This window comes from Channa argus, chromosome 11 (assembly GCF_033026475.1).
Source record: "Channa argus isolate prfri chromosome 11, Channa argus male v1.0, whole genome shotgun sequence".
NCBI lineage: Eukaryota > Metazoa > Chordata > Actinopteri > Anabantiformes > Channidae > Channa > Channa argus.
In genome coordinates this window covers 12,657,599-12,684,040 of record NC_090207.1, presented here as the reverse complement: position 1 = coordinate 12,684,040, position 26,442 = coordinate 12,657,599, and the positions used below count along the sequence as shown (strand labels likewise).

General features: G+C 38.8%; 2 protein-coding genes across 2 annotated transcripts; both read right to left on the bottom strand.

Moving 5' to 3' along the window:
* Window positions 1-8,368: 8,368 nt before the first annotated feature.
* opn4xb (opsin 4xb) lies at window positions 8,369-16,133 on the bottom strand. Its single transcript, XM_067521453.1, has 9 exons — window positions 15,288-16,133; window positions 13,283-13,416; window positions 12,891-13,094; window positions 12,494-12,665; window positions 12,018-12,179; window positions 10,787-10,894; window positions 10,308-10,479; window positions 9,970-10,098; window positions 8,369-9,801 (listed from the first exon to the last, which is right to left on the bottom strand). The coding sequence occupies exons 1-9, from the start codon at window positions 15,452-15,454 to the stop codon at window positions 9,409-9,411; spliced, it is 1,641 nt and encodes a 546-aa protein (XP_067377554.1). The 5' UTR covers window positions 15,455-16,133; the 3' UTR covers window positions 8,369-9,408.
* A 3,701-nt stretch (window positions 16,134-19,834) lies between these two features.
* si:dkey-251i10.2 (uncharacterized protein LOC562682 homolog) lies at window positions 19,835-23,021 on the bottom strand. Its single transcript, XM_067521530.1, has 5 exons — window positions 22,757-23,021; window positions 21,994-22,106; window positions 21,632-21,741; window positions 21,458-21,522; window positions 19,835-21,377 (listed from the first exon to the last, which is right to left on the bottom strand). The coding sequence occupies exons 1-5, from the start codon at window positions 22,950-22,952 to the stop codon at window positions 21,274-21,276; spliced, it is 588 nt and encodes a 195-aa protein (XP_067377631.1). The 5' UTR covers window positions 22,953-23,021; the 3' UTR covers window positions 19,835-21,273.
* Between the last annotated feature and the right edge of the window lie 3,421 nt (window positions 23,022-26,442).

Below are 26,442 nucleotides of genomic sequence, written 5' to 3'. Positions count from 1 at the left end.
AAAGAGACAAAATGTCAAGTGAAGAAGTGCATTGAGAACTAAGAGAGCAGGGAGAAGATGAGGCATTATAAGCAACAGAGAATTTTACAAGGTCAATGTGGCATTTAACCAAGCCTCTAAGACATTTAGAAAGACACTGCCATGAAGGATACACTCAGTGTGTATTTAACCCTAACCCTAAACCGATTTAAGCTTCTCATAAAGACCCACATGTAAACACAGGATGTTCCTCATTTCTGCTAATGAACATTCCCACAGTGTTTCTAACAGAGTGCAGCAAAGCCAGGTTTAACAATAGCAAAGCATATCCTGGGAGGAGCAGAGACGGAAGTCACTAACCACATTTTCACTGCTGAGCTGAGGGGGTCCTAACGGAGTTGATCAAAATGAATAACAAAAGAAAATATCTATTTAGAGTTAAGCCACAAATGGTCACTCACATTTTGAAAAGAATCCATCTTATCATCATTTGTGAGATGACATTATTAATGAGTATAACCTGATTAGCCCTGTTTAATGGTGAACACCATAGGACCTAACCACTTTCAGACTTGCTGCTCCTGTACAAACCAGATTAATGCCACTAGTCTGTGCTATGAGGGGGTCTGCTGCACTTAAGACTTTTATACCAGATGGTAAATTAATTAAAACACTGCACAGATAAGGCATTAGCCTATAATCACTGCCGGCCACAGCATCATTTGCCATGGCATCCTTTTCTCTGCTTCCGAAATAACTTTTCATGTTTAATACTGTAAATATGCCCAGGGTCAGAGAGGAAAGTAAGAGTTTTTATGATACAGACAACAGTTGAGCATATATACAGGCAACTAATAAAGTTATTGTGGCTAAAGAAACAGCTTCTTTAACCTCGTCCACCGATCCATCCAAAAAAGGAGGCAATATAGTTTATTGGTCAACATCCTTCCTAATAGAGATGAAAAGGGTAAAAGCATTGTTGTGTAGATCATTCTTGCATTATGCAATTCCAGACAGATTTAATACCAGATGTGTTGATAATGTGCTAAACCCATTATTTTACACGATATCTTAATATACCGACTACTTTCAGAGTAAAGGCAGAGTTTGAATGAGGTAACTATGCAGTAAAGATAGAAAGAAAACAATCACATAACGGACAAGCAAAGGGAAGATTGAATTTGATTGATTGTATAGAGTAATAAAAGAATAAAGCTGCACTTACAGTATGTGTCTCAATTTCAATGGTTTTGGGTCTCATGGACATTACTAAAATATAATATAGTCAGCCCTTTTGTCCACCAATCTACTGAAATTCAATGTTTTAAAACATTTTATCAATTGTTTGTACTGTCAAAATGGTCCAAAAAACTCAAACAAAGAGAACAAAGGAGATTTGTGGAGCACAGGATAATGATATCCAACACTAACAATAGAGAGTGTGCTATAGTACAAAACCTCTGACACCCTGCCGATCCTTTGTTCGGTGAAATGGTCTATTCCAGTCCCCATATGGTCACCTCTCCACATGCTTAATGATCACAGCTTAGCAGCAACACACACACACACACACACACACACACACACACACACACACACACACACACACACACACACACACACACTGAGATCAGCTCCACCCCTTAATGGTATGATAATCTGACCCTCTAAATTACATTTAATGCATCATCCACTTGAATAAAAAGACACCCACTCCTATTCTGCCAGCTGCCCACGCACATGCACACACACACACACACACACACACACACCAAACCTGGAGGGTCAGCCTCCAGGTTTGGTGAATAATCTCTGTGAATAAATTATGCCTTTCAGGTCAAAATTGAAGACAACAGCTGTTGCCTGAATAAATAATACATTTGCTGTCTGTCGGAAACATAATGGGTGACTTGTATGTGTTAATGTGCCTAACTGTATGTTGAAAAGACTCTAAAGCTTTCTTCTATGTCATGGTTTTAAACGTAAAACACAAAAAGACAGAACGCAGAAGTTATTTTATGTTTCAAGCAGACAATTCTGGCTTGTAAGAGATAATTTACCTGCGTAAAATAACTGTACAAATCATTCTGTATACAAATAAGTATTGATACATAGGTGTACACACGCTAAGACAGACACAGAAGTATATGGCTGTTGATACTGGGTTGAAATCTGTCTGCCAGCCAAGTAATCGGTCTGACCCCTCCAGACTGATATAAGTCTATCTAATCCCTCAACCAATCTCTGTAAATTCTGTACAATTAGGTGATTTCTTTTCCTCAAAGACTGGGTGTTTCATCCAGATACGCTGAAATGAATGCTTAATGGAGCGATTGACCAGTGATTCAGTCAGTATGCTGTACTGTAAATAGGCTTAAAAATTTATACAATTATTTTTTGCAATGCTGAGGAACTTTATCTTGCTCAAAGGAAACATGGCAGTATGCGCAAACATGATTTTGTTTTGATTTGTTTTTGTCCCAAACTACAGAAATGCTCTGAGCTTGACTTCAATCCAGAGATCAGCTTATAAAGAAAAGCCTGTATCTCCAGTCTGACCTCAGTTACTGTTTTTATCTGCTCGCTTTCACTGTGGAAAATATTCCTCTGTGCTAACCAGCCAAGCAGACAGTTGGAGATACTGTAGGCAGACAAACACAGTGGGAGATGGACAGCTCATCCCAAATGATTGTCCCTCCTAAGAAAGATAAACTGAAAGAAATCTGGCTCCGGCCACACAAAGACCACACAGGGGCAGACAAAAACACTCTCTCAGACCACAAATACACACACAGACATTTGCTTAATGCTTGGGTCATGTGTGGGTCAATCGAAGAGAGGGATTTCAAAAGCCAAGCGTAATGTTGCCTCAGGGACAAACAGTGCACAGATTTCAAGGAGCCCATCCAACCATCCTTGAGACTTTTGGGATCAGCTGCCCTTAATTGCTCTTCCACCTCCTATTTTGAAGCAAGGTCTCCAGTAAACTCGGTCACTATGCTCTCTCTTATTGTTGTACCATCCTGAGGGTCACATTTCCATTTTTACACAATAAATTCAAATCAAATCATAGGATTATTATAACTTGAATTGACACCTTCATGTGTTGTAAGTTACCATATCTTTGCAAAATAATTATTTCAAAAAAGTTATATACAATAATTTTAACCCCGGTCTGAGGGCAAACTTCATACAGGCAGCACCACATCTGGTAAGAACATGAGATTAGAAAAATCACCAGCAGGTTTTTACTCAGATGCTGAGACACAAGCAGGTCTTGTAGGAAAGGAATTGTCCCAGACACACACTGCAGTACACTATGTCAACATGTATTTTGAGCTTATATTTAGTGGACTCTTAAAATACTCCATCTCTCTCTGTCTCTGTCTCTGTGTGTCTCTCTCTCTGTCTCTCTCTCTCTCTCTCCCTCTCTCTCTCTCTCTCTCTCTCTATCTCTCTCTCTATGTATATATATACATATTGTATTCATATGGCTGTTGAAGAGTCCAGTTAATGGACACAATTTTCCCAGAGTGCAAAGCATAACAAACGTGGGGCAGCCAAAAATTAAAACAAATTGCAGGAAGTTCTGAGACAGCTCCAGGAACATCTTGGAAAACAAAGAATGAATTATTAAGAGAGTTTTTTTCTTTCTGTTTAAGTTTCCAAGTTTGAAGTTAGCTTTACCTAAGTTTAGGCATGATTGACGTCTCTATTGGTGCATGTTTATTATCATACTAAAATAATTTTTTGGATGCTACTCACCAGACATTTTTAATAGCTTTAGTGTGTATTTTCAACCAAGCCTAATGTTTGGAGTTAAACATTTCATAAAAAATGGATCAGCTGGATCATACTGCAAACTCCTAACATCTACTGTAGGTTCTGTCACGGCTGTGACTCTGATCCATGTTGCCCTGGTGACCATCACGATCTCTCCTCTCCGCTCTGATCTCCCTTCTGTCCGACTCCTCCGCTTTTCCTGCATTTTTCTGGGTCCCGGAAAACAGTATATTAACCTTGATAGGCTCTTTATTTTCAGTTTCCTCTGACCTTACATGATATCATTCAGACTGCATTTATTATCTTATCTCTAATGTATTGACACAGGCTTTACGGAATAATAATTAGGCTTTGATGGTGCACTTCCTACCACTTTTAGGCAAACAAGCACCTGTAAACCCAGAGGTGTCCACATGTTAGAGGAAGATATATACACCCATACTACGCTCAGTATGTTTTGCACTAAACAGACCGCTGTGCCTTTCCTGGTCCTTCTTTCCACCCTAGTAGACAACAGCTGTTCTGTGTTGACCCCACAACAATATGGAAGACACACACACAGGATACAAAAAGGTGAAGCCAGGCAGATAAGATCATAGCATGATGAGCAGAGAGAAGAAAGAAAAAAGAATTGATCAGACATTAATCGCAATTTAATTGAACCTGAGGTGTGTTTGTGTGTGTGTTAGGTGTGTAAATCTGCCTGCCATTTAAGTCCATATAACAGTGACCAGAAGCAAAGCTTCAGTATTAGCAGGGTCTCAAGGGGAGTTTGCAAGCATCTGCTTCATTCAGCACACACTAAAGCATGACCAAACATCAATACTACCCAACCCCCAACATACCTCTCCCCCTCCCACTTTCCTATGTCGATACATATGTAGCTTCAACTATTTCCTTTGTTTTATTCTCTCAGTAATACCCATTTTACACTATCATTTTACTCTATTCCAATGTCATTTTTCTTTAGTTTTTAACTTTACTTTCAGTGGTAACTGTCACGGCGGCATAAATCAAATATGTGTGAACCTTATCAAGGACAATGCATGACAGAGACTGTTGTTCAGAGGAACATAAAGTACTTTTCGTTTGATGTCTAACATCTGCAGTTGCTAGTTACTGTACTTTGCTGACATATATTTGAAAAACTCATTGACAATAGGCATTGATATATAACAATTTAAGCAACTCAACAGTAAATTACAGCTACATTTTAAAAGAATTCCCAGCTGTCACAGGGCGAGAGGCGGGGTTACAGTCTGGACAGGTTCCCAGTCTATGTCATTGCCAGTACACAGACAACCATTCACACCTACGGGCAATTTAGTCATCAGTTAACCTAACTTGCATGTCTTTGGGCCATGGGAGAAGACCTGAGTACCCGGAGTTAATCCACCCAAGAACGGAGAGAACAAGCTGAATAATAATAAAATCCCAGAGGAAAGTTACTGCTCAAAGCTTGACCTTCTACTGCTCTGAGACAAAACCACCTGCCCTAATTCCAATTTCAAATTCATTTCAATTTCTGTTTCGTCTGCTATATGTTTCCTCTAAAAGTCACCAGGAGAAAAATTTGAGACAGGAGTCTTCCTTGAGACGTGAAGAAGATCCAAGAGAGATGGCTCCTTTTTCTCTCCTTTGGAAAACGGCCCAGAGAAAAAGATGGTAAATGGTCAGCACTCAAATAGTTCCTTCATATCTTACACTGCTTCTACACTGCACTCATAATCACACACACTGATGGAGGAGCTGCTATGCAGCTGCCCAATACTCACCGGGACCAACTAAGTTCAGTGTCTTGCTCAAGGACACTTTGCTGGGGATCAAACCAACAACTGCGGGATTGGGAGACGACCGCTATACCTGCTGCGCCACAGTCACTAATAAAATCTATATCAACATTATGATTCTCATGTTTGGAAAGACCTATTGCAGGGTTACTTAATAACTAAATTGGGAAGTAATACTTCTTTACAGACCCACCCACTCTGGGTCTACATTTTCCTGTCAAAGGAGAAAATAGAGAGACATAATTGTTATTGTGTTTAGCAAAATATCAGAATTTTCCAATACTGCCTTTTGTAGACATGGACTAACTAATTACAGTAACTGTCCACAAAAGAACGGATACAGCCCTGCAAAATGTTACAGTCACACTGCTCAAACCAAATGTAATTTTACAAAGGAATAGTGCAGTGAATGAGCAGGTTCCCTGTCATCACTCTTGGACGACATTATGTGCTTCAGGTCTGTGTTTTCTCCGGGGTTGTTAATTGACATCAACCACCACTTTGCAATGTGTCTGTGACACAGACCAAGACTGGGTTCAACAAAGCATGAAATTAGTTTCTATTCCAAATACTTTTAGCATGTAATTGCACCTATAATACGTAAATTCATTACACAAACAATTCATTACATTACAAAACAAAATTTCTTGTCATCACAATAAGAAGGTTTTAAAACCACAAGGCCAAACTCATGAGATAGTAAAGGAAATCTCCTTTTTTCGCTAAAATTACAATTTACAACTATCCTTTCAGAAAGCCACCAGTTCCTCATGCAAATATAAACTTTAGACCAGTATGTGCCTACCTGCATTTGCTTGCTCATATACAAGCAGTCTGATGGGCTTATCATTTGAAATAGAGATCTTATGAAAGCAGAAGAGTCTGAAGTGTGACTTCAGAGCCCAACTATGCTTGTTAAGTTTTTATTGTGCGTCTCCGCTTTCAGGTGGGAGAAGCCTTGGTTTCACTGTACGGGTTTGTGCTCCTGCATGGTTATGTAATCGCTGTCTCTTATTCAAACAAAGACACACGCACACACAGTCATACATAGATTGTATGTAGTGCTTTTTAATAGACAGGCTTACAAATACCACCTGTCATTAACTTGTTCCAGTCTCTCAAGATACAGATTGGTCAGTTTTTTAATATGCTCAAACTCCGATCTCGAAAAGTAATAACCTCTTACCAAAACAGTATCAGATGTCACTGTTGGTGAGAAGTACATTTCAAATAAGGAACAGGCTGTAGAGTCTTTAGAAATGTGACTCTCTACAACCATCTAGTGGTCATGTAATGTCAGTGCATATAAAAGTATTGTTCCACTGTAAACATAGTTTATTAAATCATGTTTTACTAGGAATAATCTTGTTAAATTGATAACATTAATAAAGACTTTAGATGACCACAACATACAGAATATCAGGAACCTGGAACCAACACACCAACTTGTTTATTTGACTATTAATTTTCTGATGACATGTGAAACAATCCCACTTATATACGAATGTGTTCTCTGCAGAGACAAGCAATGCCTTTGTAACATGCCTGTCAACTGAATGCCTGGCATTTTTTATATAAAGCAGCGTTTGTTCCTGTTTTCTTTCTGTACTAGTAAAAAAGTTACATGTTAAAAGAATTAACACATTTTATTGTATTTGCAAGAATAATGGTAACAATAATTATCACAGTAGCACAACTGCAAAATGAGATGTACATTAAACAAAGGGACTATCAAACTACCTTTAGTGTAGTATGAAAAACTCACATAACCAGCAGACAGAAAAGACAGAAGCTTAGACAATCCTTTAAAGAAAAGCTTTTGTGGGCAAGTAAATGTCATGTGATCATGTGATCATCCTATTACACAGGTGGAGGATGTGGAGCTGATCTGGACACAGTGAACAAAAGACCTGCAGCACCTTAGGCTAGTTAAGTATACAATCATTTTCACCAGCTGAATATTCTTCAACTCCTTGTCGAGATTATTTTAGTTCTCCCATCTAGGCCTGTTGCTGAGAACCAACCCAGAGAACCTACAGTATCTGCTCAACTATGCGTTTTCGTATAAGAAGAAGTGGAAAGTGGTCCGTCTTTGTTTAGCTGCCAAATCAATGAGAAACAAAGTGACTGATGAACATGCTGTCAAATTTTTTTTTTTTTGTACTGAAGAAAATAATCGGAAAGTCACAAATGTTGAGGAAGGTCAGTCTCAGTGTGTTGGTGAAAACTGAAGACGAGAAAGGCTGAAATATGTCAGGGGACATATTTCATTCTCTTCAACAGTACATTTTCCCATGTTGCCTGTCACTATTGTTGGTTTAACCTTATTTGAAAGTAATATGTGTCATACTAATACTAATTTTACTACTGATGATATAATGTATAAAAATAAACAAAAATAAGTAATTTTATATGATTATCAAAGTGACCTTTGGTGAGCCATGTGAAGAGGTTTTGCTCCTCCATCCTTGTCCATATGGTAATCACAGCCCCAGGCTAGCTGCACCAGCTGTCATTCACTACCAACAGTTCAATAAACATTCAACATGAGCCTCAGACTTTTGAGATATGCTCCTCTACTTTCACACTCTCTTTTATTTTGTCTAGCAGTAAAGTATCAAAAATGACAAGGCAACATGTGATATTCTGTTAGGCTTTCTCAAACTGATTAAATTTAATCAAAAATTGGATTCAGTAATGTTTAACCAGCATGTGAACTCACAAAAAAAACAATGCTTCAACGTGTCCGTTCTGTTCCCATGTAGTGTTACTAAAACACAAACGTATTTGACACACACGAAATCTGAATGGTTCTTTTGTTGATGAATTTCTTTTGCGTTTCTATTAATTGCTACCCTGTGAATTGCGACTCAAAATAATTGTAGAAACTTTTTATTCATTGACTGGATTGATTCTTTTATGTTCAAAAAGATAAATTAACAACCGAAACAAGAAGAGAACAAAGTCTTCAGAAAACATTGTTGGTCATTTGTGCACATACATTTACTTTACCGGTATTTCCTTCCTATGATGGGACATTAAAGCACCCACTGACAATAACATTCACATACATTTTTCTACTGATAAAAATAGAACATGTGCAACTCTATTAAAAAGTGCAGTTTCAACACAATGAGCAAGATACATAATAAAAGTCACCACAAATATTTTATACCACCTAATTGATCCTGCTTCAGACCTTTGACTAGATTTAGCAATCTTACTTCTCAACACTGCCTAAATAACCTACAACAAGACAAGGATTTATATACAATACATCCTAACAACCTGAAGGTATTGAGTTATTATACAGCATGGACCATTAAAGGTGTTTTTCCATAAAGTGGTCTAATTTAAGGTCTAATTTTAGAAGCAACTGTCCTCTGCTCTTTTTTGAGTGAAGAATATGATTTAAACCTGACATATTAATATCAAGGACCTCACAGTACTTTTAACAGCTGCAGTAAACTAAGAATCTGGGCTGTCAAGTTTGGGCCCAAAGTTTGTCAAACTATAAAGAGCTTTTCATTTTAAATAGCGCCAACAAAAATATGTTACAACCCATGCTGCCCCTCGGGGGCTCCCTCACACTGCCAAAGTCTGACAAACACTGCACACTCCATACCATAGCTTTGTTTCATTTGCCATTCCAGCTGTAGTCCAGTTATCACAGGAATGGGCTTTGATTTACAGGATAAGTCAAAAAACTCAGAAGCAGATGGTGAAAGACTAATTTCTGTGAATTTGCTCATGGTTCAAAGCAAATACAAGTCTGGACCCTTACAAAAGAGTATAGTGTGGCCTGTAGTCACATTCAAGAATACAATGACAGTTAAATCCAGTTAAATGCAGCAGGTCAAGAGAGTAACTCCACTGCTTCAAAGACTTCTGATGAGAAGTTTAGGCTGGCAAAAACGCTGTCCTCCATTGCATCAACACTGTCCTCCAAGTAGTCACTATCATGCTTGATGAGGCTGCTCTCAGAAGTGGGACTGATGACGATTATGCGTGGAAGACCCTGAGGTGACCTGGGATCAGAAGACAGGTATTTTCCAAAATTCAGGCAATCAAATGATTCACTCTTGTGACTGATGTTGTCTTTCTTTGCCCTCACATCTGAAATCTCGCTGCTCATACTCTGGCTCCGTCTCCTGGTAAGAACTAGTAGAGGGAGAGTGGCCATGGTCAGAGAGCTGGAAACCAGTTCATGCTCACAGGTGCTCGATGATTCAATCATGGCAGATGGATGCTGCCAATGTAAAAATATCATACAAACACAAATACACAACATAATCAGTTGGAAAACACTGCTGAATGATGCATGAGGGAATCCAGGCAAATGAAATTAGCATGATTGCATGCATGAGAAAAAAATCTAAACAAAAAACACATTTGAGCTTATCTTGTGTGGTCTCACCTTCTCTGCTGCGTTGGTCTTGGCAGTCTTCCGATCTAATTGTTTCTTATAGGACCTATATGAAGACATGCTTCTGAAGGAATCAACTGACTTCCTGCCCAAAGGCTCCATCTCTACATCCCTAAATACCTGCAAGAGAGAGCAAAACTAAACTGAACTACACTGAGCTTAATAAAAATAATTCATTAGGAACCTACTTCACAGTAATTTAAGGCACAATAGTAGATGTTAATATTTCTATACATGATATACAAATAAAGCCTCTAAAACACTAAATAAGGAAATTTCTCAATTTTTAAAAAACATTTTCAGGCAATGGGACTAACTAAAAAAATTACCATGTCAGAAGAGTTTGAAGAAGCTGCAATAAAGTGAGTTCTTGATACTGTGGACTGTCTACTAATGATGGAGTCCCTTAAAGAGGACTCACTGAAGGAGGAGGAAATACATTCCTTTCGGGGACTGGGAGACAGAAATGACAGGCAGGGAACTTTTTCTGCCAGAGTCATCCTAATGAGTGGAGAAGAACAGAAAAACTGAATAAAGTTGCGAAAGTTGTCAAGCATTAATGTGCCTATACATGTATTAATTTCCCTTAGAAGTTTTTATCTCTTCAGAATATAAAACATTAAAAAAACTTATTGCAGAGGTCATGTCAGTATTTAGCAGATATACCTCAGACAGAAGTTACATTTTGTGAATGGATCTGTATTTCACAATTTCACTTTTAAAGTTCGATAATATGATTTGTGACTGTTGAAACAGTCACAGAGAGTGAGGATAAAAGAAAATACAATTACACAGATTCATCCTTTACCTATATTTGTTATGTATGATAGCATAGATGAAAGGATTGTAGATAGTAGAGGCTTTTGCGATGATTGCAGGAACTGTCTTGGAGTATGGAGACAACATGTTGGCATGTCTGGATGACACAGAAAAACAGAATAACATCTTTCCTTCACTGTACTTTGAAATAATTATAATAACCACAGTTGATCGGAGCATGACGGCACATGTTCACCTCTACTAACTTCCCTTTACCTCGTTTTTTTGTAAGATAATGAAGCTGCACATTAGGTCAGGGATTAGCTAAAATGTGGCAGCTGCCATAGAGGATTGGCTAAGTCCATCTGATTGTGTGTGTGTGTGTGAGAGAGAGCTTGTGTGCTTACTAACTGAGTATGAGCAGGGGGAAGATGTGATTTCAAAGTTACATAACAACCTACTGTAGGTCCCAGGAGATACATGTGGTTTAGTGAATATTGTGATAGTTTGGATAAACACAGGACGTATGAGCAACTTCACCATCTGTTGTGTGTCACTCATCTAGACAGACTTGGCCTCAAACGGACACAATATTATATAACAATGCATTTGGCACTATTTAGGGAGACTTTTATCCAATCTGCCAGCACACAATTCTTACTTTAAGTCATAGTGTAGCAATGCATGGAAGTTTAGGATAATTATGATGCTGCTATGTGTAGATGTTGGTTTCCTCAGTGAGACTAATTCAAAACAAAACAAACTACTGTACACATGCTATCATGGTGCCTCTCCAACAGCGCCATAGAGAAGATTATCCATCTGAAGTTCACTTAAAAACGTGTTTTAATATTTTGAGCACACTACACTGCGCATAAAAAATACCTCTGGCAGTGCTGAAAATATCTTTCTTCAGCTTCACTAGTAGAAAATACAAACTGTGTGCAATAATAGAATGGGAAACAAAATGTGTGACCCCTGTGACCTTACAGTTACACAAGTAGTGTGAAGCCTAGTGAAATGTCTTTTGTTTCTCAGCCCGGCCTTAAAATGACTCGTCTTGTGGCTTATTTGTGTCTGTGTTTTTTCTAAATTGTGTAAATGTTTTTTTGCAGGAATCATAATTAGTTGGTGATTTTGTTCAGATCCTCCACATTATTTCAACAATGATGGGTTTGAGTGATCAGATATCACTGATTGTAACATAGCAGGATAAAGCACATATACGAGCACAATAAGATATTACTAGTATTAACATGTGATTTATAAATGATTCTTACCCAGCCCAGGAAATCAGTGTGACACAGGCGTATGGGGACCAAGAGAGGACATAAACCACAATGACAACAAATGCAATTTTCGCCAACTTCCACTCACTCCTGATGGACTTTTGGTGCATTAGGGTGGACTTCCTCACATGAGTCCCCAGACGTTCTACCTCCCTATAGGTGATCCAGGGAAGAGCTCAGTTAAACAGAGACAAAATTTAAATAAAGAAATGACTTAAGCTAAAAAAATAATCTAGACATATTTGGGTGTATTTACATAAGATGAGCACATTTCTTTGTTAAAATAAAACAGTATATTAAACTGCTGGGAGACATGAAAAACTAAAAGCAAGGCCTTTTAAGAGTGTGAAGAATATATAAAATATTCCTATTGTATATGCTAACCTACACAACCACAAAATTCTTCACATATACTGTACTGTACCCACTGTACATATACTAATACACTGATATCAGAGTTACACTACCTGCTAGTCTTCCGAATGGCTAAAAACATTAAGAGATAGCAGTAAAAGATGACCGCCAGTGGAATGAAGAAAACAAAACAACATAATGCCATTGTGTAGCTCCTATTGGCCAGTGTGTAGCTGACATAATCCCACGTACAAGATGTCATCAGGCCCTCTGGGATATAAGAGCCTAGAAAGGGAAAGCACATATTTTGAATGAATGAAGGTTCATGGCCTGATGTAATATCTCAGGTACATTTGAGTGAGATCATTGGTGAATTGTGTTACTGCAGATAGAAGGGTGAGAATTAGTTGCATGACTTCATTTTCAGAAATCACTTTTTCTGCAGCAGGTCTCCAAAACCATAGCACATGGGAAATCGCAAGGTAAGACACACAGGATGAGGAAACATACTCCAGCCAACTAGAGGAGCCAGACTCCAAGCCAAAGAGTAAAGCCAGACCAGGATGATGGCCAGGGTGGTTCTTCGTTTGGAGCTCCAGTGTATGGACTGCAGGGGCTTTGTGATTGCCAAGTAGCGGTCAATAGAGATGGCCAGTAGGTTCACCATGGAGGCGATGCCAAATAGGGCACCACAGAATGCATACATCTTGCAGCCTAAAGGACAGAAACATACCAACATCTTAGCAGCAGTGGCATATTATTATTCAGATGTAGTTTTGATGAAAGTATGACTTCAAGATAAATCAAAGGCTCTGTCTTTGATGCTTTGGAAAAGATCTGACCCTGATCCAGCAGACGTTCGTGAGGAGGATCATATTGCATGACAAAAAAAAGAGAATTACCCATCTCTCCAAAAACCCATTCCTTGTACAGACAGTTGATGAAGAAGATGGGGGACTGTGTGAAGGCCATGAGGAAGTCACTGACCGCCTGGTTCATGATGAAGTAGTTAGACAGGTTACGAAGTTTCTTGTTACTGCACACACACAAACACACACACACACGGAGGAGACAGTTTAATGTTAAGTATAACCCTTTAACACTTTTTTGCCACTGACTAACCGATCGGTCTACATCCAAACTTTTATGTGGGTTGTATTTTTTAAATTCACCTTGTAATTACTTCTCCTTAGCATATAATGTACATGAATTTTCATAACATACTTGACCATTGCACATCCCACATACAAGCTGTACAGATGCTCATTATGTGCAGGATTTTATTTCTACTTCAGTAAATACAAAATAAGATCATCTTGTTTAGAGGAAAAGGAAACTTTCACTTCACTGTACTTCTTTTAAATTCATAACTCTGCATGCACCGTACTGTTTCATTGTCAGCAGTAATCAGATACAAGCTCTTTGTTGAACTGGTCAACTCTGTGCGAACCTGCATTCATATCAGCTTGATTAAGCAGCATATTGACCTGCTGTCTGCCTCTGCAGCTCTTTATTGATTAAACTCTGTTTCTGTGTCTACTGAATTAAAAGTGGCTGCTGCCCAGGCCTAATTGAACACCAGGAAATCGGGCTTCTTGTGCCTTTGGATACATGTGTGTCTGCTTTTGAACGCTTGTATATGTGCATGTGCTGTTGTTATATCACAGCTTGTGTATCTAGGTGTTTGTTTGACTAAGTGTCTGTGCATGCATGTGCATATTATTTGAGCATTCCTAACATGAGGATTCCTAGAAAATCATCTTATCGGGTGACATCTCACTTGATGGACAATTATTTTCCTCTCTGTGTGTATGTGTGTGTGTGTTGGTGTGTATTTTCTTGGAAATCATAACATCATATGCATTTCTGACTCAGTAAACACAAATGATCAGCATAAAACAATTGGGGACCCACCTAATCCACAGTGATAGACAGATGGAGAGCAAAAGGTCCTGATAATCCCCAGAGTGTGCAGACAACACACACACACACACACACACACACACACACACACACACACACACACACACACACACACACACTGTCTTTCTCTGACCCAGTTTATTTGGCATCATGAAGTAACCCCAAATTACATAAAACACATAATACATACACAACCTTTTTAACTTCTTAACGAAAGTTTACAATTTAAGGTAAAGTTGAGTAAACACTGAAATTATTGTCCTTTATTTATTACATTCCATCTTATAAAGTGGACTGTGCACATTTTCTGATTGAATTATCAAGTGCGTGGTACATATTATGTGAAATGCACAATTTCTCTACCAGTTTGAGTTACAGCTATTGTTTTAGATGCTTAGAAACAATATGTTCATTATAAGCAAAAACTACAGTGTTGCTGTATTTAAGTCTGATGTTAGAACTCCAGCTTACTCCTGACTTTGCACCCATACGCCAACGTTTATCTGCACGATGAGAGTCTGGAAAGTTCTGTTATTATAGTACTTCTACCACACTCCTATCACTTTTTTGCCACGCATTATATTGCTAACTCCCAGCTTTTTGGGGATTCCTTTGATGCCCTGGAGTGTAATAGACAGACAAACACTGAAGTTAAGTAATGACACCAAGACCCTCCCTCACTTACATTGCTTTTTTGCATCCTAACTTGCAAATATAAATTAACTTGTAAAAAGCATACCTCAGAAAATGAACAGACTTTTCACACATATTTTGGCACTGACACCGTAATATTTGCTCCCCACACAGACACAACTATGCCTGTCTCTCATCAGACTAGATCTATGTTAGATCACAACATGTCCTTAGGGCTCTAGATAAAAGAGATGTTCACGTTTAAATGATGGCTGCACTGGTAAGAGCAGGCACACACAATAACCACCCAAATAAAAATCAGGAGAAAACAACCACACCACTAACACCCACCTATAGAAGGCAATCATAACCAGGGCATTGCCAGTGACGCCCAGAATCCCGATGACGAAGACAAAAAAAGCAACAATGTAGTGAGCGTGCTCAGGCACATCCACCTTGCTGAAAAAGTTACTCTGGGTGTGGGCTTTCTCCAGCTCCATGGTCTTAGTGGACAGCATGTTTTACACACTTCATCAAGAATTCAATGGGTCCAATAGTTTATAATCCACTTCATTAGGCATGGGTTGGCCCTCCATAGTATCATTAGCACAAGATAGACAATATAGATGTGTGGCTCCTTCTTTAGAGCATGCTACATTAAAGGCTAGATTGATCAAGTTTTCAAATTTGTTTTCATGTCCACCCTTGTCCTTCCCTTCATAAAACAGCTTTCCACTTTGAAGATATGTTTATGGGCAAAAAGTGGGAAGGATGAGAAGAGTAGAAAATAGTCAGCTTTTTTGTCCAGGAGGGTTAGAGACTAGATGACATCCACAACAGTTCACATATTATTTACTAATGTACTTACAATGCCAAATTCCTTTCACTCCCTCTGCTCTACAGTTAATAAAAAAAGTTGTTTTCCACCTGTAGTGTCCACATATTTCCTGTTTGATGCTTTGGTAGTTGAGTTGATAATATTCCCCAGTATATTAAATCCCACGCTCGTTGCACATTGTCACTGTCCATCCACTCAGTGTTAGCCTGCAGTCTCTTTACCCGTCACACCAGCTGTGCACCAAGCTCTGATTCAGTGGCCTGTCTCTGATTATCTTGCCAGCTAGCGACTCTTTTCTCTCTCTCTCTCCACGTGTTTCAACCTTACTGTCCCATGTTGCTCTGTGTTGTTCTCTCAAAACTTGCCTAATCTCCAGCTCATCCTCATGTTGTCTCATTCTCCTTCAACATATTACCTCCCTTAACGCTCTCTCTCGCCCACCCTTCATGCAATATGGCCCAGCCCTGAGCTCTAACCCTTTAACTACCAGATTATTACATAAGAAGCATGATGTTCACTAACACTACCAGAATCAACAGCCAGTTGAGCTCTGCTATGCATTAGACTTTAAACACTAGACATGCACACAATAATATTACCTTTCATGTCTATTGATTCCTGTTTGTCTGCAACTCTAGTCTGTGAAACCCCTTGTGTACATGCAAACACTGACGCATGCTGTACATGGACATGCATTTGTCATTTGCCCAAATGGTTCACACTGAGCCACGACTCCTAAAGATAAATAAGGGAACCATAATCTTTCTTTCTTCTTTTCCTTTCAGCTGTCCCCTTTCAGGGGTCGCCACAGTGAATCATGTGCCTCCATCTAACGCTGTGCTCTGCATCCTCTTCACTCACACCAACTAACTTCATGTTCTCTCTCACTACATCCATAAATCTCCTCTTTGGTCTTCCTCTACACCTCCTGCCTGGCAGCTCCACCCTCAGCATCCTTCTACCGATATATTCACAGTCTCTCCTCTGAACATGTCCAAATCACCTCAATCTGGCCTCTCTGACATCAGAGGCTGTCCCTCTGATGTCCCAAAGAGAACCTCAACATCTTAAGCTCTGCTACCTCCAGTTCTGCCTCCTGTCTTTTCTTCAGTGCCACTGTCTTTAAGCCGAACAACATCCCTGGTCTCACCACCGTCTTGAACACCTTTCCTTTCATTCTCGCTTATACTCTTTTATCACACAACACACCTGACACTTTTCTTCACATGTTCCAACCTGCCTGCTCCCGCCTCTTCACATCTTTTCCACACTCTCTGTTGCTCTGAACTGTTGACCCTACGTACTTAAAGTCCTGCACCTTCTTCACCTCTGCTTCCTGTAACCTCACTGTTCCACCTGGGTCGCTCTCATTCTGTCTTACTGCGGCTAAGCTTCATTCCTCTGTTTTCCAGAGCAGACCTCCACCTCCTTAGTTTTTCTTCCACCTGCTCCCTGCTCTCACTACAAATTACAATTTCTTCTGCAAACATCATAGTCCACAGACATTCCTGTCTAACCTCATCTGTCAGCCTGTCCATCACCAGAGCAAACAAGAACGGGCTCAGACCCACCTCCATCTTGAACTTCTCTGTCACACCTACAGCACACCTCACCACGGTCTTACAGCTCTAATACATGTCCTGCACCACTCTATCATACTCTGCCACTCCAGACTTTCTCATACAATACCACAGCTCCTCTCTCTGCACCCTGTCATACGCTTTCTCTAAATCTATGAAGACACAATGCAACTCCCTCTGACCTTCTCTGTACTTCTCCATCAGCTTCCTCAAGCAAATGCTGCATCTGTTGTACTATTTCTAGGCATGAAACCATATTGCTGCTCACAAATGCACCTCTGCCCTTAGCCCAGCTTCCACTACTCTTTCCCACAACTTCATTGTTTGGCTCATCAGCTTTATTCCTCTGTGTTGTCTGGTTACACAGTCTTCTACCAATACTTTACAGTCACTGATCGCTTTCAGATTACAACGTCAACACAAGATGTAGTCCACCTGAATGCTTCTACCACCGCCCGTTTATGTCACCCTATGTTTCTGCCTCTTCTGGAAGACAGTGTTCACTACAGCCATTTCCATCCTCTTTGCAAAGTCTACCACCATCTCTCCTGCATTCCTGTCCTGAAGACCAAATCTGTCAATCACATTCTCATCACTTCCTTTTCATTCACCTACATGTCCATTGAAACCTGCATCAATCACCACTCTCTCACCTCTGGGGAAGCTCTGCATTACTATATCTAACTCACTCCAGTATTTATCCTTCTCTTCTAACTCAACTCACTAATTCACTCATGCCTTCCCCCTCTCCTTCTTCGACCAACAATAGCCCAATTTCCACAGGCAACCTGTAGGTCAACAGCAACGGTGGTGGTCATTGGTAACCCGGGCCATGACCGATCAGGTAAGGAAGTCAGATTCGGTCTGGAAGTCAGGATTCACATGTTTAGTTGGCATGTGTTTAACATTGGATGTCCTTCCTGATACAATCCATTGCATTTATCCAGACTGGCAGTTAAAGACACTTGCTCATGACCCCTTGTGATTGCATTCAATACATTATATTGTTTTATAGATATATCTTAACTCAAGGATAATAAAATGTCTTTAATTAAAAATCAGAAAATGTATTAAACAAATCATGATGATCAGGTATACAGGTGTAAGGTGGATACTGTCCCTAATAACACTGAACAATATACTATGTATGTTGGAGAGGAGGTTATGTAGCTTGAGTGCTATTTGTTGGTGTTTCCTGGAAGCTGCTTTATATCCTCCCACATTTTTAATAAATAGATTTCTAAGCTATAATATTGTCATCATAATTGTCCACAATGGAGATGTAATTCACTCCAATCCGTGTATGCAGCATCTATTGCCCCCAATCCCCCCCTCCCGTGACATTGGGATGTTATGGTTTATTTGATGTGAGGGTTTAAGACAGAGGGTGTCATATCCTCTACTGACTAACCTCCTTGGAGCCAAATTTGTGATACTGGGTTTAAAAAAATGCTATGTTAGTTTATTAATTATTTTCTCTTTGAGTTAATTCATTCAGAATCAGTTGTGGGAAATTATACGGTGACACAATAAAGCCATATTTTGGATTATTTTCTTATAGCTGCCTGCAAGACACACAATACATGTGCTAGCCATTGCTTTTTATGGTTCCTGACAGGTCGATAAAAGGAGATGAAGGAAATAGAGGGAGGTGTGGAAAGCAGAGCTAAGACAAAGACATACATTATGCCCCAAGAGCAAGCGATAGCCTTAGTCAGCACGCTGTGATTGCATGTAGGTCTGATTAAAATAAGATGTTATATCCACATTTATGTACTTGTAAGTTTCATATGAATGTTCCTGCATGCATGTGTATCCACATATGTATGCATGGGTGACTGAATGGATTATATCACAGTCCACATGTTTTGTACAAAGACATGCATGAGGGGTTAATTGGTGAGTACAAATTGTCTGTAGGTGTTAGTGTGAAGGGTTGTCTGCCTGTGAACGTCTCTCTGTGAAGATACTGGCGTCTTGCCACAGTTGGGGCGTCTTGCCACAATTTATTAATTTTGATTCCAACATTTTTTTAATTGCAGTAACTTTTTAGGCTACAATACCAGTTGACCGCATAATGGACAAAAACAAAATAAAACAAAATAATCCCCATTTAAACTAAATTAAATCAATGACCATATTTAATTTAAATTGTGTAGTTCTCTTTCATTTCAGTCTACACCGATTGAATGACCTTGTCTTGATTGGAAAATGCATAGACCCTGAACAATGGAGGTCACCGTTCCACATATCAGTGAGTCAATTACTATTGAATCAGCTGGTAGCACTGGTGGTTAAGCTCAGGGCTTGAAAGATAGCTGGGGCCTGTAGTGGAAAGACACTAATTATTATTGAGTGGTGATGGCCCTTTGACCAGAGCAGCATCCATAGACACATGAGTCAGTTGAAAATCAATACTTCACTATAAATGGGAGACACTGTACAGAGCACCATTAGCTTTTAGGAATTTGTTGCCCTGAAGTAGCCTCTGACAGCCCTTAATCATCTAAAAGCTTTAAAATAGAAAGAATACATCTCTTTTAACTTAATGAGAGTGAGGAGAGTAGCACAGTTGGCCCATCTCACGATTGTAGTGAAGCCATGTGTATGTCAGCAGTAAAACCATGTAGTTGTTGGCCCATGCACTTGCTCAGTATGTATTAATTGTTTTTGAGACATCCAAACAACCAAAAAATAAACGGACTGGATAAATATAGTATATTATAAGAGCAACATATATAGCATGTGGAAAGTGTTCAACTTACAGAGGTCATGAAACATCAGATCAAACTTTTTTCACCATCACTTATGGGTATGTTAAATAAAGTCATGACAGATCTTTGTGTGTTTTATCAGCTTAGAAATATTGTGTTTGTTAATGTTTGTGACTTTGTTGAAGATCTGATGTCAGTTCATGACCAATTTATGCAGAAAAACCAGAGATTAATGACACTACTGTTACCTTTTTAATGCGACTGTACATAATGTTTGTTACCCAAATCTAGTTGTAAATTAAAAACAGCTAACAGCCAATACTGCTTTAGTAAAAGCAGTATTGGTTGTTCTGTTGTTCTGTTGGTTTCAGGCACAGATGTTACAAGTTGCAGCATTATGTACAGCCGAAGTTACAGTCAAGCAGGTAAAGATTGACATACAAAATCTAACACGTAATTATGTCTTAAGCCTCTAGTATGTGCCTGGGTTTCAGTTAACCACCCTACCGAGAATCTAGGATGTGGATCAAATGATGTGGAAAAAAGCAGGTCATAACATGCTCTTCACCATGTGGAAGTATTCCTTGTCAATACCAAACCATCAGCCGCTCTGTCCATTCTGTCTCTCCCACTCTTTCTCCTTTTAAATTGCCCTTTCTTTTCTACCTTCTCTGAAACTAAAAGAGTATTATTAATTAAATTTTCCATTTTTTGTTATGTCGAGGGACAGATGAACTTGTTCACTAGAGATACGTACAATAAAGGGGCAGGGTCTCAGATGAATGAAGCTGGCAAAATTGAATCCATCACACAAGTGTTTTCAGTGTTTTAAGAGGTTTCAGGTTGTGTTTTTCACAGTGGAGAGAATCTTACCACTAAACAAAACAACAATTTACATGTTAAAATAATGTTCTTATCACTTTCATCCTAACAAAATCATAGTAATGGGAATATCTCCAATCTGCTGAATGTAGGCACTCTCATCTTCCACACCAGCTTACTGCTTAGGAGGGTTCTAATAGTGACCTGTAAACATTACATGTCAGATTTTCTAATCCATCTTTGCCATGGTGACAACAAAAGTAAAGTTGTAACAGATTGTTTCTAGTAAGGTAAAGTAGTAACTGCAATATTATTATTTTTAGTATTAGCACATTATGAGCCCGCACTGATACAAAACAGAACAGGTTGGTTTCACATTGCTATCACCCCAGCAACTGAAACAGCAGAAAACATATCAGGAGGAGAGGCAGAGGTTTTTCTTTAGCCCTTCCAGCACTTGTAACCAGCCCAAGACCTTCTGCTTTCCCTGAGAGACAGAGAATAACATTAAAGGATCATAAAGGAACAGTTTCTCTCTTTAAAGAGATTGATATTTGCTGTACCTACCTCTGGCCAGAGTGTCAGACCTCACATTAAGCCAGTAGACTGTGCGCTGCTGAGCTACTGTGGCCCTGAAAAACATCATAGTTTTGCTTTAGACATGTTTCATGCTTAGTTACAGAAGCTGCTTTTATTGCTATTCAGTGTTCAGTCTTATCTTTAAAATCGTATCTGCTTTACTTGAAATAGATAGGGCTTGTAGAGTCTGGTGGCATCCAGCTGTACACAGTAGTGTTGCCCTTCAGGTTGGTGTTGGAGTGAGTAACAGCACCTCGTGGATTCCCTGTGCACTGTGAACATAAAACGTTTATTCTGCAGTTCAATTCATTTGTAATGCGTAATCTTTCTCACAGTTACCTGTTGAGGTGGACAAAACATTCCTTTTTGTCATTAAATTTAGAGGATTTTCTTTTCTCTTGTTTGGAGGAATAATGTCATGTTTATAGGTTTGCATCTCTCTTGGTCCTCAGCATGCACATCACGTGCCTACCCAGCACTGTGTTAGTTGTTAGTAGCTCAAGTGGAAAATGCTTGAGAGTCACCTGGAGAAACCTTGTATCTGGAGGAGGGAGTTGCCAGCTCCCCAAAGCATTAGTGCCGCTGCCTGTCCGAGCTTCCAGAAGTAAACCCCTGTATTCTGGTCCACTGATGGTCACTGTAGGAAAAATATAGCAAAACAATGGTTATTGGGATCTTGTGTGCCAATGTACAATATACTGACAGTGTGTGGAACTGATAGCAGACAACAGCTTTTTCACTTGTTTGATGAAAATATTTCCTTAAAACTACATCACTACACATGTTAATGTTGGGAGTGATTAGAAATTTAAAACCCATATTCAGACCAGTAACTCTCCAAAAAAAAAAAAAAAACAGTTAATCTGAAATAGAGCCATACACACATTTATCATTGCCCAAGTTGGACAAAAAATCTTTTATTTATCTTTTATATTTCCACATTTTATTATGTCAGAGAAATAACTACTACGGTGTCCTTTCAAGAAGAAAATCCCCCAGAACAAAATTAATACTGTGTCAATTAATTTCAAAAGCACTATTGCACAAACCAGTAAATGTGTAAAAAATCTCAAATTAATAATAAGGTTTTCTTTCTATCCACACTTGACATAAATGTGTTAAATAAATTTTTTTTCTAAAAAGTGCGAATGCCCTGACTTGTATCACTAGTGTTCTTTGTGACAGCTTTTTGTCCACTATTTCAATAATGTCATGTAATGCAACGTAATATTTATCACAATGTTTATCTCATCGCAGCAATGACAGTAGTAAATAAAGACATCTTACCTGTAATGGGCATGCCTGGCTGATACGTCCTGGTGTTGGTAAGAAGAGTGTAGGGTGCTGGTGAAGGCTGTGGCTGAACCCCAATGTGACGAGGCATCATATCTTCACAAGCACCAGTGGGAGCACCAGTGGGATAGCCACTAACAAAACAGAGCACCTGAAGAATACTTAAACCAGGCAACAAAATCTCCATCATGCTGGCTGGAAAGCTACCACAGAGCGTAAGTAGGAAAAGTTGCGTGTTTTAGGTGGCAGACAGAACTGAGCAAAGTGATGGACTGACTCACACAGCCAAACAAATTTTTCTGGTTATGACCTCACTAACCATGAAATGTGCTTTTCACGTGAAAACTCTCATGACTTCTTTGAAAGAATCTGTGACATTCATGCATTTGTGAGTGAAAGAAAGGTTAATTAGCCTAGACCGAAGACAAATAATTCATTTTGTCAAGCTGAACCTGGTGTGACAATCATATGATCACTGCTAAAGAAAAAAGTAGTACAGTGAATAGTCATTATAACATGTCATTACACAACACTACAGATAAAGCTTTTGAATTCTAAAATCCTGCTATTCTATAAATTCTAATTGAAAAAATTAAGAATTCAATAAGGCCTATTTTTGTACAGCATTATTGCTTTTTGGTTTCACCATATGGCGCGATAGAACAGTCTGACTTGGCAGTACAGCTCCTCCCTTATGGAAGATGCTGGCTGTGGTGGCATGAAATAGACATTATAACATGGGATAGGTGCTGCAAATAAATTCCCCAAAACCCCAGCATGGCGGCAAGTCTGTTAAATTACCGTAACGTATTAAACCCTCTTCAGCTCATCTCACTATTCATTAATCATAAATGTGAGACTGGATTTTAAATTTCTCTAGAGAACAGCTGCATGCCACTCAACTAAATTCTTCATCCTCAGTGTATATGTTTAATGACCTCCTCTCAGCATACACCCAGCAGACATTATGACAATGATTATTTAATTACAATGGCACCTGGAAGTGGGTGGGAGATAATAGGCAGCAAGTGACTCTTTTGTCTCTGATGCTCTGACCCGTAATAGTTCCCACGCTGACCCATGTCCACCACCAAACACAGCTATAATGGGCAGCAGTCGACATATATGTGTTATTAAAGTAAAAATGTTTGGTGTTTCCGGAGTCAAAAATAAGATAAGGATATAAAATTCATGACACAGAAATGTATTCCATCCCTTCATGTTTGCCTCGATGTTTGGATAGCAACACAAGTCTGTCTCCTTTCAAGCCAACCAAGATTTTTTTCAGTGTGTCTTCAACGTCTCCAGTCTCTCTAATTCAGTACTTTGCAGAAAAGACATTCAGCAGGAAAACACAAAACAATTTTCCAACTTTTCTAACATGTAATATTTGTGCTTAAAGGATTAGTGTCTCATTTGTTGTGAGTATTTCTGATTGGTCTGTCACAAGAGTCAGTTATGTCCCTGAAATGTCTTTAGTCTTTTCTTTTGAAAACAACAAGACCAGACTTAATGTTCTCTTGAGGACATTTAATACTTTGGAAAAATAATGAAATCTTACAACACTTAGATTAGACTTTATATTGGATCTGTCTCTCTTTCATTTCACACTCGGATGTCTGTAGAACATGTATCATTTCTTTTACCATTAAGAGAATGAAGCTGCCTCTGATTTTAATCTAAATCAAGCCAAGTATCTTAGTGCTGAGGGTATTACATTTGCCTGTGATTAACTCATTTTATGACATGTTCTCTCTTCTTCCCAACTATTTGAACTCGCATTTCTCTTTACTCTTTTATCATTTATAAAGCATTGTATGAATTAAAGGAGCATTGTACAGCTCATACAGACATGGCTAAAAGTTTTGATGGCCTTTCAAATTAAAATTTTCTTCAAAATGTGTTAAAACACACAATATAATTGGCACTTACATTAGTCCATATTTAAATGGGCATTGGCACACAGTACAGTATTCCTGGACTCGGAACCTAAGTCTGTGTAACACACCCTCACACACTTTTTTTGCTCTTAATTAAACTTCCACACCTCCCAAGTCATAGTTTGACTGACTTCTTATTGAGCAAGCTCCAGCTATTTCAATATGATTATCTGAATTTAGATCAGGACATACAGGCCAATGGACCAGTATTTTCTTTGCACCCATTGTTAGTGCATCTAGTTGTATGCTTGGAGTTGTTTTCTTGTTGGAGGAGCTATAACCTGCAACTGAGATGTGTGAGATATCTGACACTCTCTGATGCTCTGTAAGAGCATCAAGCTGCTTAGAGATGGTCTTGTAATGTTTATCTTAACCATATTTGGCCGGGTTTTTTTTCGCTCTCTCTTCTCCCTAGAAAACTCTTCACTTTTTTCTTGTCCATATTCAGTGTGGAGTTGAATAAAGTCATACTAAACAGCATAATTTTACATTTCTCCATTTAAATGATTGATGATGCAAGTGCAAACATTTGTGATAATAGTCCAAGACTATATCCTCTTGTTCATCACAACTTCATCTAATTAGGGACTTTTGTTTTATTCTATTGCAAACACTAGGTACATAACTACTTAATCTTGTGTGTAGGTAATTAATTTATTAATTGTCCATAGCTACAATGGTCAAGTGACTTTCACTGTCACTGTCCACAACCACCTCCTCAATCTAAAGCTTGAGGCTCTCCTCGTGAAGTGAACAGCAAAACCAAATTTTTGGCCAAATGAAACAAAAGCAGGTTACCAACTGTAACAACTGTAGCAGGCTTAGCACATAAAATACAAGATGGTGCCCTCCTCTCCTAACAGTTAACACAGCAAGACTTACCTTTACACTAAATTGTTTGCAGTGCTAATGATCTTTTGTGCATTGCAAGTGTTAATATTTCTCCGGATGAGAAAACAGGTTAAGTGACTGTTCTGATAACAGCATTATTAAAGAAGTAACATACATAGACTACACAAACCAAATTATGACCCATTCGTTATCTCACTTCTAAACGTAAATCCAATATGGCAGGTTTGGTCCAAACAGGGATAAGATGAGGATAACCTTAATATGGCTAAATGGTTTTATGTAAAAAAAACAGCTTCTCTGGGTAATATCACTGCTGTGGGCACTGTGTTTTATGTAATGCTAGTTTTAGGCAGAGAGAAATATTGCTCAAGTGCCTCTGTGACAACACTGGGTTTATAGCCTCATACAAATAAGGTTGTGAATGTGTTTGTGTTAATGTGTGCACGAGTTATTGCGTGTGTTTGGGTAACACGTGAAAGGACAGAACTACAGCTGCAGAACAATTGAATACCATTCAATATAAAGTTCCACTGAGTCTCATCAATTAAATGTTTCATGTCCAGCAATGTCAAACGAGGAGGTAAATGATGTCATAATATGATAATGTTAATCTAGCTACATAGAAGGGAAGCAGATCAACTTTCAGGTTATCTGTCAGCTATTAGCAGTTCATACCACAATTTTAATCAGAGACATTATTGCATTAATAAATTTGAGCTGTGTGCTGAATTTAAGCAAGACAATTTCCTTTTTATGTCAAATCATAAATGAACAGGCATATGATCTGAATTCAAAGTGGTTATCTAGATATGGAGTATGCAAATGTAATATGGAGTATGTAATATGGAATATGCAAAAGCCATGTAGCAATTGTTTTTAAAGCTGTGG

Coding starts and splice junctions, on each gene's coding strand:
- opn4xb (XM_067521453.1), bottom strand. CDS start 15,454: ATGCTGTCCACTAAGACCATGGAGCTGGAGAAAGCCCACACCCAGAGT. Junction 13,417..15,287: donor GTTATGATTGCCTTCTATAG/GTGGGTGTTAGT, acceptor GTGTGTGTGCAG/TAACAAGAAACTTCGTAACC. Junction 10,895..12,017: donor ACACTGATTTCCTGGGCTGG/GTAAGAATCATT, acceptor TGTGTCATCCAG/ACATGCCAACATGTTGTCTC.
- si:dkey-251i10.2 (XM_067521530.1), bottom strand. CDS start 22,952: ATGATGGAGATTTTGTTGCCTGGTTTAAGTATTCTTCAGGTGCTCTGT. Junction 21,742..21,993: donor CAGATACAAGGTTTCTCCAG/GTGACTCTCAAG, acceptor TTATGTTCACAG/TGCACAGGGAATCCACGAGG. Junction 21,378..21,457: donor GTCTGACACTCTGGCCAGAG/GTAGGTACAGCA, acceptor TCTGTCTCTCAG/GGAAAGCAGAAGGTCTTGGG.